Source organism: Numida meleagris, chromosome 1, assembly GCF_002078875.1.
Source record: "Numida meleagris isolate 19003 breed g44 Domestic line chromosome 1, NumMel1.0, whole genome shotgun sequence".
Classification (NCBI taxonomy): domain Eukaryota; kingdom Metazoa; phylum Chordata; class Aves; order Galliformes; family Numididae; genus Numida; species Numida meleagris.
Window position 1 is genome coordinate 169,790,618 of NC_034409.1, and position 15,466 is coordinate 169,806,083.

Below are 15,466 nucleotides of genomic sequence, written 5' to 3' on the forward strand. Positions count from 1 at the left end.
TCACATTGTTCTCCTTCTGTCTCAGATTTGTGACTTTCAAAGTTCTGCAAACAGATACCTGGCTGCCCCACCACATGCACATCAGTGCCAAAATAGCAGCACATTGATAGAAATGTAGTAAATCCACTTTGCTTTTCTGGTGACAACATACTCCCTTCTGTAAAGCTAATGACAGTCTTCAGTCCAATGTCGCCATTTTTTCAACAGATGCTGAACAATCTCTCTCAGCTTGTTACTTACCACAGACTGCACAGAGTTGCTGTTTTGCTGTGCTGTATTTTACTACCAGGCAGACTTTCATGATTTTTGTTGTATTCCTCTTTTCTTTTTTTCAGAGACGTGCAGCTGACAATCTGAGAAGACATCATCAATACCAGGTAAAGATGCATGTTTATTTTTTTGGCAATTATGTTTTGTGCCTCCAAAAGATCTTTCTGAGGGAAGAGGAATGGAATGGAAGGGAAGGATTTCTGAAGAAAGTAGGAAAAAAAAAAGAAAGAAAGAAAAGGAATATTTATTTCATCCTCAGCAAAAGAGTGTAGAATATTTGGTGTTGAAATAACAGCATTTGAAAAGTAGTCCACTTTTGGATTGCAAAATGATATGTTCCTAAAGAAATAATAGACCAATATTTAATCCACTTCAACATAGATTGCCTTTAAAAAATACACAGACAGTCCCACATCCCTGCTGGGATTAATCAGGACCATACATGCATATAGGTGACACGCTCCATCAGTCTGCTCTCCATCTCTCCCTCTCCAGTTCTGCTCACCCATCGAGAGCTTCTTAATAATCCCTCTGCCTAGAGGAATTGACTGACTCCTGCAAAGTGTTCTTCTCCATCCTTCTTGCTTCTGTCTCTTGATTTTGGGAGATTATTGTAGCAGAAAGGATAATTTCAGATCTATTTTCAATTTTTTGTTGTGTTAAATGGGGTGCATATCCACCAAGATGTGGCTTGTACACTTGAAAATCTGGAAATGAATGGACTCCATATGGGAAATGACTACATAAATCAGGACTTTCCAACCAGAAAAAAATGACAACTGTGGAGGGTACAACAGAGGTCTATGAAATCATAAAGAAGATGAACACAGAGCAGCTGTTTACCATCTATCCACGGATTGAACATCAGACACATAATAGGCTGCATTAACAAGGCTGTAGGCAGCGCACTGAAGGAAGTGATTATTCTCCTCCAGCCCACTCTTGTACAATTGTATCTGAAGCAGTGTGTCCTGTTTTGGGCCCCCTGCTACAAGAGAGATATTTCAAACTGGAAGGAATCCAGCAAAGGGCCACCAAGATGGTTAGAGGGCTGACATAAAAGGAGAAGCTGAGATCTGTGTTTGTTCAGCATGAAGTAGGTTAAGGGGGACCTAATTGCTATCTCCAATTACACAGTGGGTGGTTAGAGAGAAAAGGGAGCCAGATTTTTCTCAAATGTGCACAGAAAAAGAACAGGAGTCAATGGACACAAGTTTCCAGAAGGAACATTATGTAAGGAAGATCATTGTCACATTGAGGGTGGTAAAGAACTGAAAAAAGTAGTTCAGGGAGGCTGCAATATCTCCGTCCTGGGAGATATCCAGCACTTGACTGGACCTAAGCAACCTGATACAACTGCAGAGGTAGCTGTACTTGGAGTCAGGGATATGGATCAGGATTCCTCCAAACATTTCTTCCAAACTAAACAATTTTAGAATTCTTAGAAGTAGAGAGAAATGCTGGAAACTATCAGAGAGCAGATTTTAAAAAAAACTCCCCACAAGGAGTTTTACATTGGTTCTGCCTTGAAATTCATCAGCAGAGAATTTCTGGATGCTGAAAGTTTAAATGAGTTCAGAACACATAGGGAAAAAGTGTCACAGGTCATTAAACCTAAAGCTAGCATTTCTGATTCACAAGGTCCCTGAATCTCAGACTGCAGGTGGCTTGGAAGAGTACAACTGGAAATAACATCACATAACTGCACGAGACTTGCACTGCTCATGAGGTATCAGCAACTGCTCACTGTCAGAGAGCAGGTTACCAGCATGAGGCATGCAATTGTTCAAACCCAATGCAGCCACTCTTAGGATATTTAATATCGCTGAAAAACAGATAAAAAAAAAATCATATCTGAGGTTTGTACATTTTTTGTCATGTTTCTAAAACACAAAAAGTTGAGCAGACCCAGCGAGTGTAGATTTAGTAACTGTTACCCAGAAAACTAACACAATGTTTTACATTTTTAGGAGGTTATGAGAAATCTGGTTAAGAGATACGTTGCAGCAATGATTAGAGATGCCAAAACTGAGGAAGGACTGACAGAAGAAAATTTTAAGGTATGTATGTTTTTAATTATATCTTCATAGATATTTTAGTAAGATGTTAGAAGACTGTGAAGCATGTTTTTCACACTCCTCATCTGTACAATAGCACACATCTTCCTCCATAGAGCAGTGCCTGTGTGCTGATGGACCGCGCACAGATGACAGTATTGCATAGGACTACAGCAACTGTCCTTGTTTGCTGGAGAAATAATCACTTTTGTCATCTAGTTTGAATTATGGGGGGAATAGAGGGGAGAATTAAGGGAACACCAAAGTGGAAGTGAGTGTATGTAAAAAAATATTTGCTAACATAAGATCATAGAATCATAGAATCATAGAATTAGCTAGGTTGGAAAAGACCTACAAGATCATCCAGTCCAACCATCCACCTTCCACCAATAACCCCACTAAACAATGTCTCTCAGCAAAATGTCTAAACGTTCCTTGAACACCTCCAGGGTCGGTGACTCCACCACCACCCTGGGCAGCCCATTCCAGCCTCTGACCACTCTTTTGGAAAAGTAGTATTTCCTAACGTCCAGCCTGAATCTCCCCTGGCGCAACTTGAGGCCATTCCCCCTCATCCTGTCAAGGTGATGCAAATAGTTTCACCCCAGGAAATACAGATTAAGTGCAATAGAGTGCTCTTGCATTTTTGTATGCAGAACACGTATGGCTTAATAGATCGAACTCTTAAGTAAGAAGTAAAATACTAAAATCTGTTTAATCTGACACAGACTAAGTGAAGAGGGCCATATGCACCACAACTTTTACATAACTGTGCATTTCTAGCATTAAACATTTTGTTACTATTAGTGCCTCAACCTTCAAATATCCAAAATGATATTCATCTGCCTCAGCTTTGGCACTCAGAAAATACAGACAGAGAGTGAGCTAGTTGCTCTCATATTCTTATACAGAAAATGAAGAGAGAGAGAAACCTTGTAAAGGCAAGATGTCTTCTCCTAAGACAGGCCTTTAGGGGACAGGGGTCAGAGATTGCACTGGCAGGAAGCAGCCTGCAGTGATTAGCTCTTTTCTTGGCTGCCAGCTACCAAACATTGAGGAGAAATGCCCAAAGTCTTGCCTGCAGTTCATGTATTCACTCACAGGGAAGCTTGCAAACATGTGTCTCCCATAAGATCCTCATAGACAAGCTGTTGAACTATGGGCTGGATGAGCAGACAGTGTGGTGGATTAAAAACCAGCTGAACAGATGGACCAAGAGGGCAGGTAGTCAGTTGTGCAGAAGCTAGTTGGAGACTGGTAATGAACAGAGTACCCCAGGGGTCAGTACTGGGTCCAGTCCTGTTTAACATCTTTCTTAACAGTCTGGATGCACTCTCAGTAAATTCATGGATAAGACAAAATTAGAGGGAATGACTGATTCACCAGAAAGCCATCCAGAGGAATCTGGACAGGCTGGAGAGTTGGCTGATAGGAAGCTAATGGAGTTCCACAAGGAGAAGTGCAGAATCCTCCTCCTGGGGAAGAACAGCCCCAGGTTACAATCCACACCAGGGGCACACAGCCAGAAAGTGGCTCTGTAGAAAAGGGTCTGGGGGGTCTTTGTGTACACCAAGTAGAACACCAGCTAGCAATGTGACCTTGCTACCTAGCCTTAGGAAGGCTAATGGTGTCTTTTTGGCTGCATTAGGCAAAGTATGACCAGCAGGACAAGGAAGCTGATCCTTCCCCCCTATTCAGTGTTTGTGAGGCCATTCCTGGAGTGCTGTGTCCAGTTCTAGACCCCCAGAACTACGTACAAGAGAGACTTAGACATACTGGAGAGAGTCAAGTGGAGAACCACCAAGATGATCAGGGCCTGGAGCACCTCTTCTATTAGGAGAGGCTGAGAGAGCTGGGACTGATCAACCTGGAGAAGAGGAGGCTCAGGGGGATCTCAGTGTCCACAAATACCTGAAGCGAGAGTGCCAAAAGTATGGAGCCAGGCTCTGACAGTGGCATCCAATGCCAGGACAAGAAGCAGTGGGCACAAACTGGAAAACAAAGAGCTTCTGTCTAAACATCAAGAAGAAATTTTCTACTGTGTAGGTGACAGAGCTGCCTGGACATGGTCCTGGCCATCCTGCTCAGGGTGTCCCTGCTTGAGCAGGAGTTAGGCCAGATATCTCCAGAAACCCCTTCCACTCTAAGCTGCTCCATGATTATGTATGCCCATCCTGTGTGTGTATTGGGGATGGTGTTAACATCTGTTCAAAATGCAATTATAGTGTTGGGATAACACTGTCCAGCAAATAATAAGATTTGGAATGGGCTGCCCAGGGAGGTGGTTGAGTCACTGTCCTTGGAGGTGTTCAAAAAACGTTTAGATGTTGTATTGAGAGACATGGTTTAGTGGGGTTATTGGTGGTAGGTGGATGGTTGGACTGGATGATCTTGTAGGTCTTTTCCAACCTAGCTAATTCTATGATTCTATGATTCTATACACTGCAGGTCTTTAAGTTGTCCTTGCTCCTTCCTCCACTACTGTCAGTGATTTCTAAATACATTCTAAATTCATTCTAAATTCTAAATACATTTCCTAAATCTGATTTCTATAAATACATTTTCTCTGAAGATTCCCCTGATAAAATTGCTGATCACTTTTTTGCCTCGCTTGGAAGATCTATTAGGCAGAGACTGCTAAGTACTTAAAGGTCTCAGGTATCATCCAGATGATGAAGCTCATAATAGATCCATAACATATGCTTTTTATTTTTTTATTTTTTAACATAAGAGAAAAAGTCACATTAGCTTTCATCCTCTGATCTTTCTTTCTGAGCTAATCCTCTGATCTTTCTTCTTCATTTTTAGGAGTTAAAGCAAGATATTTCCAGCTTCCGTTTTGAAGTCCTGGGTTTGCTAAAAGGAAGCAAGCTTTCTAATTTGCAGAATCCAAAAATGAACACAGATGCCGCCTCTCTGTCAGAAACTGAAGAAAAGAGTGAGAGTGAAGGAAACAAGAAAGGAAAGAAAAAGGCATTCAGCCTTTTTGATATTACAACAATGATTCACCCACGATCAGCCACTATTGCCTCTGAAGCACACAACGTAAGCAATGGCTCAGCGATGTTGGTGTCAGAGTCCATTAAGGATAAACAAAAACGGGTGAATTTTGTAACAGACATAAAAAATTTTGGGTTATTTCACAGACGATCAAAAACAAACTCTGTGGAGCAGAGTACAAATAAAATATACACTGTTTCTGAAGAAGTTTCCCGTCAACAGGCAGAAGAACAATGTGAGAAAAATGATGAACTGGAAGAGGGAGTACTGACCATGAACTGTGAATTGAACACCCAAAGTCCTGATGAAAAGTGCATGATAGCTGAGTTGCAAAATAACGGCAACACTTTGGATTCACAGGATGAAGGGAGTATTTGTGCTTTAGAAACAGAGAAAATGGAGTTACAGAACTCAGAACCAGCCACACCACAGGATCAGACGGACAAGGAATCAGACATTAGCACTGACTGTGATGGGAAACAGGAAACCATTGAGCAGGGTGACTATGTGATAACCAGGTTGTGATGCTTACAAGAAGAAGCATTTACAAACATATATATTTTGCATAGTGCTTTTGGGGGGAATGTTTTAAGAACATATTAGCAAACGCAGAACTACACTTTATAGTACTTAACTGTGGCACATGATCTTGTAACACAGTAATCAAGAGAAAGATAATAAAGGGATCTTCTGTTTTGTAGCCTGCTTTAGCTTTCACAATTTGTTTTACATTTTTTAATAAATGGAAGCATCTTGTATTCTTGTACTGTTGCAATAACCCACAGAAACTTTTTAGCTATCTTTTTCAATTACAACAAAAGCAATTTCTCTCATATGATAGTTGACTCCTATGATAAATATTTTTCTATGCAAATAAAAAGTAGCTTAAGAGACTTGTAAGCCTTTATTTAACTTTGTAGGTTCTTAAAAATTCTGGGCAACATAATAATCATAAGTGGTTCCTGTCAACATATGTCATGTCAAGCTATTAGAATCATTTATTTAAACTGCAAGAAACTTGATTTGCTTCAAAATCTATAAAGAAACAAAATAGAAAGTATATTCTTTTATTTATTGAAGGAATATGAATACCTGTAAATTATGAATAATCAGTCTATTTGATTATTTAATTACAGCTTCTCCCACTCAGCAAGAGAGTTATTACCTTCCTGATGCTGCTGTTAGAAATACATTTCACAGGATTCGAAGATTGTAAAAATGTATCTTAGAGCAAAAGAAATATTTGTGGCTTGCTAAAATTTGATGACGGATTACTCCCCAGGAATCCGTAATCACAACAGCTACTGCTTCTTCAACCGTTTATTTTTCCAAATGTGGACAACCTATGCACTTTAATGTTCAGCTGCTTATTAGCTTTTGCCTTCACAATACACTTGTATTTGCTAAGAGAGAGATACATCAGGAATAAACAAGCATACAGCGATCCCCTGAGTACTTTGGAAAATATGGCAATTTGCTGAGAAGCTTTTAAAAGCAAACCTGAAGAAAGTTTCTTTGACCACTTCAGAGTCTGGGGGAACCCGGTTGGAGGTTTTATAAAATTACTTAAACATTTAAATGTATAAAGAAAACCTAATAGTATTTTTCTTAATTGATAAGTGACTTCTTGTCTTAGTCAAAAACGTATTTTTAAAATTAAACAGTCTGTTGCTTTTTAATTGGTGACTGGTGTCCTACATTATTAAAAACTTAAATTTACAACTGACCTAAGAAGGAGCACCCTTGAGCTTCCAACACCATCCTTCTTCCATGGAGACATGAATACACCACATCACTGTGGTCATTTCATTCTTAAAATCCCTGTCCCTACTTCAACAGATTTTGTAGATCATTTTAGCCCTTGGTAAGAAACCTGAAGGTGCATAGAGTATACTTACATCCTATATCCCTAGAAATATAAAACATACCGAAAATGACAACAAAACAAATTGAATCCATGACTTGTTAACTACCACCTTGTAGGAGATGACCTAAAGCCATACCATTCTGGACATAAACTGTCCTTGTACTGAACTGAGTTTGGAAAATCCTTTCCCTAATATATGTTTGGTTGAGTTTTTCTGCTCTGCTTTACCATGCTACTCTCTATGAGCTCACATACTGAGAACTTCCTTCCTGTACATGCACCTGTGCCATGGCACCTAGGATTGAATTCACTGAGCCAAAATGGAAAAGTAGTGGGGAAAAGGGTTGTATAGCTTTGCAACACTGTGTTCTCACCACATTAGATTACTAAGTTATGACTGATTTCCATCTTGGCGTCTTGACTGCTCTGTGGATCCCTTCTCCTCATCTCTCCCTTTGTCCACCTTTAGATTGTGAGCTCCTCGGGGCAGGGCCAGCAGCTTTTCTGTTTGGAAAGCACCTGAATTATTACAAGAAATAAATAATAATAATAATGATGGAATAACTTCATATCATTTTTACTAGGTCAACTCTTTAGAGAGTTCTTTTTTCTACTGTAACATTTGTTCTAAGAATGACGTAAAGTCAATGTGTCACATGTGACTTCTGTTATAAACTTCTCTATACCCCAGTTAACAGTTTTTCTCCATCACAGATTTCATAAAACATTCACAACATATTTTATAAAGGCCAGCACTGTCATTTGGGATGATGCAAGCTTGCCACTCTAGAGATGCAGCTATGCAGAGATACTGGGTTGATTTCCAATTAGAAACTTTGCCTCCTTTCTATTTTCTGCTCTGGCACCTTGTCATACTGCCCATTTAAGATGGGATGATTGACTCAGCTGGTTGGCCGATCTTTTGCAGTCCAGGACAACACAGAGAAGGGTATCCATGACAAGCTCTGATCTTTTGTCACCATTGACAAATAACATGGCACTGCCAAGGGAAACCATAGCATAGGTCTCATTGTAAATGATTTCCATCATAAAACATAAAAAATGCACTGGTTCTTTGTTAACAACAAATAATGGTGACTATAAGAGTTAAAAAAAAAAAAAAAAGTATAGCAGGATCTCAGTACAGGAGATTTCTCCCAGTGGGAATGTAGAGAATGTAGAGATACATAGTTAGAGTGCAATGATATAAACTGGCATCTGCAATTTTACTACAATCATGGCAGAATTTAAATATATGAGTTGCTAAAGTGGGACTACACTTTGTGCTCTTTTCTGTCGTTAAGAATTACTTGCTCTCAGTAGACAGAGGCTTGAAAGCGTTTCCCTTTCTCATTACTTAGCATGGTTTCTAACACCTCAGAATCTCAACCACACTATCCTCTCACTAGACAAATTCAGAACAAATGAGCAGTCCTTTCTCCAAAGAGGTCCCAACACATTCCTAACACTGTTTTCATTCCAGCCAAGATATGCCTGAATGGGGTATTTATAATCCCACCAGTATCATTATCAGAACAAGGCAAACTCCACAGGTCTAAGAGCTTTCTTTACATGTTATCCTGCCATCTTAATAGACTCCTTCAATGGCATAAAATATTTTTTCTTCCTGTGTGTGTGAACTTCCCAACAGAGCAGAAACACAGAACAGTTAATGTGAAATATCAGCCGTGGGCTGGGGCCTCACTATGCTGGGAGCTCATTTAAGTCTTGGAGTAGATATAAGACAGAGCAGCAAAGAGAGAACAGATAGAATGATAGAATAATAGAATTGTTTGAGTTGGAAGGGACCTGTAAAGCTCATCTAGTCCAACTCCCTTGTAATGAATAGGGACATGCTTAAGCCCAGGATTTGCAAAGGAACAGCTGTACTGGTTCAGGCAAATGTCCACCTATTTCCAATAGGCACTGTAAAATGATATAGTTTTTCCTAAGAAGTTATCAGCACAGGATGGGCAGGATGCTCAGCATAGAGCCATGATATTGCATTGTGTAGCAAAAAGTAGGCTTTTTTCTTTCTTTCTTTCTTTCTTTCTTTTACAACCAAATATTAAGGTCTATCAAATAAAGTATACCTTGAATCAACATCTGCTCTATTTTTATGATTCTTATCTGCTGAGTTCTGTTTAAATTTAGTCACAAAAATGCACCTCATTCTGTGAAACTAGATAAGAGCCTGAAACATGTCCAAATTTGAAATGGCAGTGTTGTTTTGTTTTTTTGGGTTTTTTTTTGTTTGTTTGTTTGTTTTACTTTGCAAACAGACAAAAAAAAACAAAACAAAACAAAAAAAAAAAACAACACCTCTCCTTACTGAATGTTTCCCGGAAGATATTTGTACCAAGAAAGATTTGGAGGTGCACAAAGCAACATCCAAAATGCTGTAGCAGAGACATTATTAAGCTTTACAAAACAAAGAATGCTTTCTTCTTGAGTTAAGTGAAGAGTTTTGAAAATACCTGTCTCTGTCTGTAGCCGCCATTAGCATCAATATAGGAGGAACATACACATACACACACACACACAAAAGGATGAAAACTCCAAAAAAAAAAAAAAAATCTTTTGAAATATAGCTTGAAGTCATAGAATCTTTCAGTGAATTAGAAAACTGTTTAAATTCAAAGTGGATTTGTATCAAAATTAGGCTGTTCAGAATGTTCAGAAAACATTTCTAAAATTCATACTTCATTTGGTGTGGATGAAACCTGACTGCACACCATGCCTTCAGAAGGACAGTGCAAAAGCTACTTCCATCTGCATAGAATCATAGAATCATAGAATCATTAAGGTTGGAATAGGTCACTAAGATCACCTAGTCCGACCATCAACCCATTCCAACCACATCCACTAACCCATGTTCCCAAGTGCCACATCTACACGTTTCTTGAATACCTGAAGGGATGGTGACTCCATCACTTCCCTGGCTGAGCAGCTTGTTCCAGTGTTTCACAAAAGAAGATGCCTCACTGAAGAAATTTTTCCTAATATCCAATCTGAACCTCCCCTGGTGCAACTTGATGCATGTTTCTCCATGCCACCAGGATGATCATGGAGGGCACTACAGAAGTGAAAGCCATGTGTATGTGTATGCATCAGAAGATTCACACTGTAGGACCCTGTGAGCCAAATGCAGGCCACTGTGCTACCTCTGTGTCAAACAGGCATCAAGCCTGGTAGATGCCTTCCAAGGAGGATCCATAGCTCTACAGCTGGTTTTAATATTGTTTTCTTGGTCCACAGATTGAGGCCATTACAGTTTTGACTAGTCTGTGCCAAATATCTCATGCATCCTGCTTACATGAGTCTCTTGCACATAGCACTGATCTAATTATCTATCTATTTATTTGATCGATTAAGATTTCATGAAAAATCCCACAATAACATTCTTGATCTGAATTCTTCTGTGAATAAATAGAATCATAGAATCATAGAATCACCAAGGTTGGAAAAGAGCTCCAAGATCATCCAGTCCAACTGTCCACCTATCACCAATATTTCCCACTAAACCATGTCCCTCAGTGAAACATCTAAACATTCACCTCCAGGGACGGTGACTCCACCACCTCCCTGGGCAGTTGGTTCCAGCACCTGACCACTGTCTTTCGAAGAGGTATTTCCTAATGTACAACCTGAATCTCCCCTGGCACAACTTGAGGCCATTCTCTCTAGTCAGTCTTCAGGACTATATGTATTTTTCTCGTAGCTATAATTATTGAGCAGTATAAAAAGCAATTCTAGTATATGGGCTCCCTAAAGATCTTAAACAGAAGGTTTGAAACAAGAGTATCTTCCTTAACAGTAGCCTTGGACGAATCTTTCAGGAGGAGAATTTTGCAAATACATTCTCACATAAATATATTGTAGACAAAAGACATAAAGAAATGATTATATGCCTATCTCAGATTCTACAATATCTTTGTGAACTGCAGGCTATGACATCCCATTTCCTCTCTAAATATCCATAAGTAATCAGTAAATCCATAAGTAGTCAGTAAAGGAAACATAGGGACAGTAGCGAGAAAAGTAGCATGAAAGAGAAAAGAAGTGAATCGTAATGCTTAAAGATAGTGATATTTTTGCATCCAGATCAAAGTATCTGTATTAAATAAAATCTTTTTTTATGGGAATGTAGAGATACAAATCGGACAGTGATGTAACTCATCTTCATTTTAGTCTATTAAAAGAAACCTACAGCTTTAGTTGGGCAAACACACACACAGATCAGTACTAATAATGGCAATGGTATTAACTGCTACCAGTAAAATTATTTGTAACTCTTGCACTCTTATACCTTTTCCTGAGAAGCAGAACTCCTCAGTTCAGATCCCTACTCAAAATGTTTTGTGTTTTTCATGTCAAGCAATCATTTGATAACACCTCTACGTTGTCCTTGGGGCAGGAACTCAGAGTTTTTCCTCCCACACAGGTATTCTAATGTTTAGACTAAAAATCATACCTCTCTATGCTACAGCTTTTCAAACAGCTTCAAAACTTTAGTTTTGAACCCTACAGACACTCTAGAAGCAGAGTGGAAAGAGAGACACTTAGAAGAAGCAGACACTTAGAAGAAGCAGATTAGGGATCCTCTGAGACAGTTTGTGGTTAAGTAGTTGGATGTGTTCCAAAATAAATTGTTGGGGTTGAGCCTGAACCCTCCAGATAAAAAAAAAAAAAAAAGGAATCAAAACCATTGAACTACATCAAAACAAGTTCACTAACCTCTGATTTAGTATCTTAGAAATTGCCTTTTTTTCATACAAATTTAAAAGAATGCAACAGAGATGGTTCTTCTTTATATTAAACAAACAAACAAACAATTGCAGCCTTCCACCTTCATGAACATAGGACTTTCGGAGGCCCAAATCATACAATATATTTCAGCTTTATCACAGGTCTCTCCATCTCATAACTGCCTAAATCAATCAAATTTTCTGTTGTTAAATATAGCTCTGAAATGTTTGTACACATGAATTGTTTTGACTGTTTATATTTGTACCCTTTAAGCAATCACAATCTTTTAACTTTACAGCTTTTCTTCATATTTGTTCCTCTGACAGCATTCTTCCCCCTTCAGCGCTGTTTTTCTTAGGCTTTCAAGAAAATACGCTGTTCTCATTTAGGCTAAGGCTTTCTGCTCTCTTTAGTTGACTAACATATTTACAGCTTAGTGCTGCACAGCGTGAAGTGTACCAGTGTTCAGAACTGCTGTGGTCTTTTCAGTCTGGCCTTTAGCCCTTTGCTATTCAATATCCTTCTACTGTGGAAAGCAATTGGTACATTCAAAGGCTGATGTATTTTTACCATTTCAAACACCATCCTTAGTGCCAGATTACTGGTCCTCGGGAGAGATTCTTTCCCCCTTTGTACTCTTCAGAAGTTTAGATAGCTGCCTGTGACTGGAAATCTAGCTTTCCAATGGCTGATGTTAGATAAAATGAATATCAGAGAGAGAAAGAGAGAGAGAAAGAGAGAGAGAAAGAGAGAGAAAAGAGAGAAGGGAAGAGAGAAGGGAAGAGGGAAGGGAGGAGGGAAGGGAGGAGGGAAGGGAGGAGGGAAGGGAGGAGGGAAGAGAGAAGGGAAGAGAGAAGGGAAGAAAAGGGAGAAAGGAAGAAAGGGGAGAAAGGAAGAAAGGGGAGAAAGGAAGAAAGGGGAGAAAGGAAGAAAGGAAGAATCACAGAATCACAGAATTGTAGGGATTGGAAGGGACCTCCAGAGATCATTGAGTCCAACCTCCCTGTAAAGCAGGCCCCGTACAGCAATAAATAAGGAAGAAAGGAAAGAAAGAAAAAGAGAACAACTAGATTTTTTAGACTTGAGAGATTTGAGGATTTTCTTACATCTGAACAACATTTGAAAGCACTGAACTACCTAACCGTTCATAAATTTAATTAACAATACAGTGCTCCTAAAATGTGGCAAAGTGAGAATAATAACTGCAGAATGACTCATTCAGGTTAATGACTAGTGGTTATAGCATACCATATGCAATTTACAAGAAGGGCGATACACAAAACACCATTTTATGAGTGTCAAGTATGAATTAAATCCAGTAAGTATTCATGCACGTTTGGAGAAAGGGTATAAAGTCCTTTTATTCCCCTCTAATCTTTCCAGTTTAATGATTTGTTTATATAGAGAATGTGTCACTTCCCCAGTAAATATACCCCTTTCAGTTTTCACTGTATGTTTCTATAAGTAGACAGTTAAGATCCAATAATGCAATATTTTATGTTGCATCTTATGGAGTATAACATAGGACCTTGTGTCCATAGGATGAGAGGATAGTTTTCTAGAAAATACTAGAAGCAGTTTTCTTCAGATAAATTGCGTGTAAAACTGAGAGATATCATTCAAGCATAACACAGAGATTAATACTGACATCCAGACGTCACAGCATGGAAATAATCTTTCTCCGTGACTCAGTTTAACTGACTCCAGTTCTAACTTAAGAACTAAGCAGCAAAAACAAAATTTAAAGGAAGACATTCTTTAAGAAATTAGACTTATCTTTTTTTTATGAGCATCCTCAGTACCATCCATATTCATTAAGTAATATTAAGGGGTTTGTTTCTTCTTTACTTTGCTCTGCAAAAGATATAGAATTTGTATTCAGTTGTTAATGAGAATTTCATTAACAGAGATTGCAAATCAAGAGACTGTTAAGGGAGATCTCATCTGAGGACTGGTTCCACTGATTTTATTTTAACATTATTGTAACTTCCCAAGACATAAATCTCACTGACTGTTTTCCAAGTACAGTTACAGTCCTTGAATTACATAGGTTTGATCTCAAATCAGACCCACATAGAGGAAACATCAGGATTTGAGCCGCAGAGAAATGTTATCTGCTCATTTTGAGAGGCTGCACTAAGAATTTGCTTTTGGGAGAGACACTTGTTGAATACAATCTATCATCATTTAACAGCAGTGTCCGAAGAACAATACACAAAATACACATACACAACATAATCTGAATAAGAGAGAGAATGATCCATGTTTCAGTATTGAAGTAATGGACTTCTCTAAAACAAGCCCACCCAAAGTCACATTCAAACCCATAGCTGGCCACCATTTCCCCAGTGACAAGAATACTGAAAAAGTGTATTCATTAAGCTCTTCATTCTGGGAGCTATTGCTTTGCTTGCCTGTTTGTTTTCTGTTCCCTCTGAACACAAATAAACTCTGAAACCTGACGTATTCCCACACACTCACACCCAGAAGCTGATGAAGAGAGAACCAGATGTATGATATTGAGCCAAGATTTAGACAAGATAATCAGGGTAAATAAGTGATGAAAGACTGAGTGAATGAACTCATAAACCTGAAAATGCTTGTATTGCAAAATGCAAAAGTTTTTATATGGAATTAGATCATTATTTCCCTATGGAATTAATTTTCCATATAAAATTTTAAAAATATATTGTGGTTTAACTTGGCAGACACCTCAGCCCCACAGAGCCATTTGCTCACCTGCCTGCAGTGGGATGGGGAGAGAACTGGAAAAAGGCAAAATTAGTGAGTTAAGAAAAGACAGTATAATGGGACAGTAAAGGAAGGGAAAAATAATAGATAACAATATATAAAACAAGTGATGCACACTGCAATTTCTCAACACCCACTGACCAATGCCCAGCCACTTCCTAGGCAGCGGTCTCCTCCCCAGCCAAGTTTCATTTCCCAGTTTTATTGCTCAGTGTGACACAACATGGTATGGGACATCTCTTTGGCCAGTTTAGGTCAGCCGTCATGGTTCTGCCCCCACCAGCTCCTAGTGCCCCCCCAGTTCTTCGATGGCAGGGCAGCACCAGAAGCCAAAACATCCTTGACTCTGTGCAAGTGCTGGTCAGCAACAATTAAAACATCAATGTGTTATCAGCATTATTCTCATCCTAAATCTAAAACACAGCATCATACCAAGCACTATGAAGATAATTAACTGTCTCAGATGAAACCAGGACAAATCTCGTTTAAGTATTCTCATTAGTCAACATCTGAAATCTCACCTGGGATTTGCTTACTGGTCTTCTCTAACACTGTCATCAATGTCAAAGAAAGCACAATGTTCTCTCCTGATTGTGTTAAAGTCACTCTTCAATTTAGGAGCAACATTTCAGACTTCATGTTGGTTAATTTTCCTCTCTGGCCTAGGTTCCTCAGTTTGATATAAAAAGGAGGGGGGAGGGAATACAATTGGAATAGTTTATTTAGTTCACGTTCCAATACTTCAGTCTAGAGTAACTATCCTATACAGCAG

General features: G+C 38.9%; 1 protein-coding gene across 2 annotated transcripts in view; it reads left to right on the plus strand.

Annotated features, from left to right (window-relative positions):
- The window catches only part of TRPC4 (transient receptor potential cation channel subfamily C member 4), a 151,128-nt gene extending 143,381 nt beyond the window's left edge, over nt 1-7,747 (plus strand). For both annotated transcript variants that reach the window (XM_021377366.1, XM_021377376.1), the window contains 3 exons: nt 336-377; nt 2,241-2,330; nt 5,136-7,747. In XM_021377366.1, the coding sequence (XP_021233041.1) occupies nt 336-377; nt 2,241-2,330; nt 5,136-5,852 (849 nt within the window). In that variant the 3' untranslated portion in view covers nt 5,853-7,747. The remainder of the gene's footprint in view (nt 1-335; nt 378-2,240; nt 2,331-5,135) is intronic.